The following is a 2,421-nucleotide window of genomic DNA, read 5'->3' as shown; positions in this document are numbered from 1 at the left end:
GCAGCCTATGCAACTCCTTTAGAATTGGTGATGCACGATCAAATTTTAAATTGCGGTATATCATTCTAGCAGCCTGATTCTGAACCATCTGAAGTTTAGACAACAGTTAATCAGCTACCATATATATATATATATATATATGTATGTTGGTAATAGACCATAATTTTTACAATATTCTATAAATTCTACCGAATGTTTGGCGTTAATATGTTTGTAGTTCGTTTTTTCAAATTTCTCACTAAAGTTTTTGGGTGAACGTTTAGTTTATTAAAATTCAAAATAAACTTATTTTCCGAATTCATGCTGCAAATAAGGCCATATTTCGATTGAATCATCATCAGTGCTTTCTGCTGTTTATATAGGGAAATATTGACTTTGTCAAAATGAACTTAGATGGACACTTTGACAAAGTCAATCTCCATCGAAGTTCATTTTGACAATGCTCCAATGGATGCAACGAATTAGTATGAAGAACCACATCAAATCTACCGAAATCCTGCGTCGTGCTGGTTTAGATGATATAAAGGACGAATGCAGATGTTGAAGTACCTGGCACACGTCCCAAAGGCCGTCCAAAGAAGTCCTGGTCGCAAATAATCGAGCAAGTCATGAAAGCTCTTAATTTAAATGAAATGAATACAACTGATCGGCTAATTTGGCGCAAAAAGTTGATGGCAAAGAAACCGGGTCTCTGGACGCAAAACGAAGATTGATTGATAATATGGTATGTGGTTATAATTATATCTAATATTTCACAATAGCATGTTACCATATTAAATTATAACTTATCAAATTCAAATTTATCTTTCATTGTTTTATTGAAAATTTTTACAATTCACTAATTTTAGGCTCTGATGATGACCACCTAGCCGAAACAACGTTGTTAGCCACGAGACATGACACAATTTTTAATAAATATGAATTGCAACAATTACATCGTGTTGACTCAATTTCAGAAAAATTAATAAATGTAAAATGGGCAAACATATTCAACGATATATATATATATATATATATATATATATATATATTAGGGATGCACCGGATTCAGGTTTTTCAAATCCGGCCGGGGCCGGACTTGGCCGGATTTAAAATTCAAAAACCGGCCGGGGCCAGAGCCGGGGCCAGAGCCGGGGCCGGATTTTAGTTACCATTTTACATGCGTTAGAAAAAATACTCACATTTACGGTTATCTACATGTTGAACATCAAAAAATAACACCAAGCAAATAGTTATTTAATTCAAATATATGAATAAGTTGTGTGATATGCCAAATTGTGTACACAAAGATCAGCTTATAATTTATGCACATTTGCATAACCCATGTTAAAGCACAAAGAAAATTGTCCAGCTCACCGCATAATTAGTGATGTTGTAATTATGTGTAATGTATACCTAGCCTAACCTTTAACATACCATGTTCTTAAATTATGTGCTTATGTATCTCTCTCTCTCTCTCTCTCTTTCTCTCTCTCTCTATATATATATATATATAGAGTCTCTCTCTCTCTATATATATATATAAATATATAGATATATATATAGAGTCTCTCTCTCTCTCTCTCTCTCTCTATATATATATATATATAGAGAGAGAGAGAAATATATATATATAAAGAGAGACAGATATCTATATATATATATATATATATAAATATATATTAAGTAGCTATATGATCCGTCATATGCAATTATATAGTATATACACGTGCACAAGTTCTTTTACACAAAGATCAGCTTATAATTTATGCATAACATATGTTATAGCATAAAGAAAATTGTCCAGGTCACCTCACAATTAGTGATGTTGACATTATGTGTCATGTATGCTTAGCCTTAAACTTATTGACATAAAATTAATTGAATTCAATAAAAATTTTTTTTCTATTTATAACATTTTTAAAAGTTGATAGACGCTTAAATCCGGCCCTAAATCCGGCCCTAAATCCGGCCGGGGCCGGATTCGACCGGATTTGAAAAAAAGCCGGATTTTGGCCGGGGCCGAACTTCGGTGCATCCCTAATATATATATATATATATATATATATATATATATATATTTAGGAACGAGGTTATCAGAAATGCAAATTTCATTGAAATTGTTTGCCCATTTTGCATTAATTAACTTCTTTATAAGACATTCAACGAGGCGGTATTGTTTGAGTTCACATTTATCTAAAACTGGAATAAAGCTAACAGCGCTGTTTCGGCGTAATGCCATCTTCAGAGCCTAAATATTGTTTAAACATATAATTTAATTAAAGTAAATGCCTAATGTAAAATGTGAAAATATAGAAAATAAAATATGTATTAAATTGTGAAATAAATTAACCTTGTTGTAAATATCATAATAACTAAAGTTTATGTAGATTATATAAATAAAATAATGTAATCTAAATAAAATGTTTAGTAAAATAATTA

General features: G+C 31.1%; 1 protein-coding gene across 1 annotated transcript in view; it reads right to left on the bottom strand.

The window, feature by feature from the left end:
* HELRODRAFT_184579 (hypothetical protein) overlaps positions 1–1,419 on the bottom strand; it is a gene marked incomplete at both ends in the record, with an annotated part of 2,973 nt that extends 1,554 nt beyond the window's left edge. The window contains one exon of the mRNA XM_009014006.1: positions 1,417–1,419. Within this exon, the coding sequence (XP_009012254.1) occupies positions 1,417–1,419 (3 nt within the window). The remainder of the gene's footprint in view (positions 1–1,416) is intronic.
* Positions 1,420–2,421: the final 1,002 nt, after the last annotated feature.

The sequence above is a fragment of the Helobdella robusta genome (genome assembly GCF_000326865.2).
Source record: "Helobdella robusta unplaced genomic scaffold HELROscaffold_1279, whole genome shotgun sequence".
NCBI lineage: Eukaryota > Metazoa > Annelida > Clitellata > Rhynchobdellida > Glossiphoniidae > Helobdella > Helobdella robusta.
This window is presented reverse-complemented; position numbering and strand designations above follow the sequence as displayed.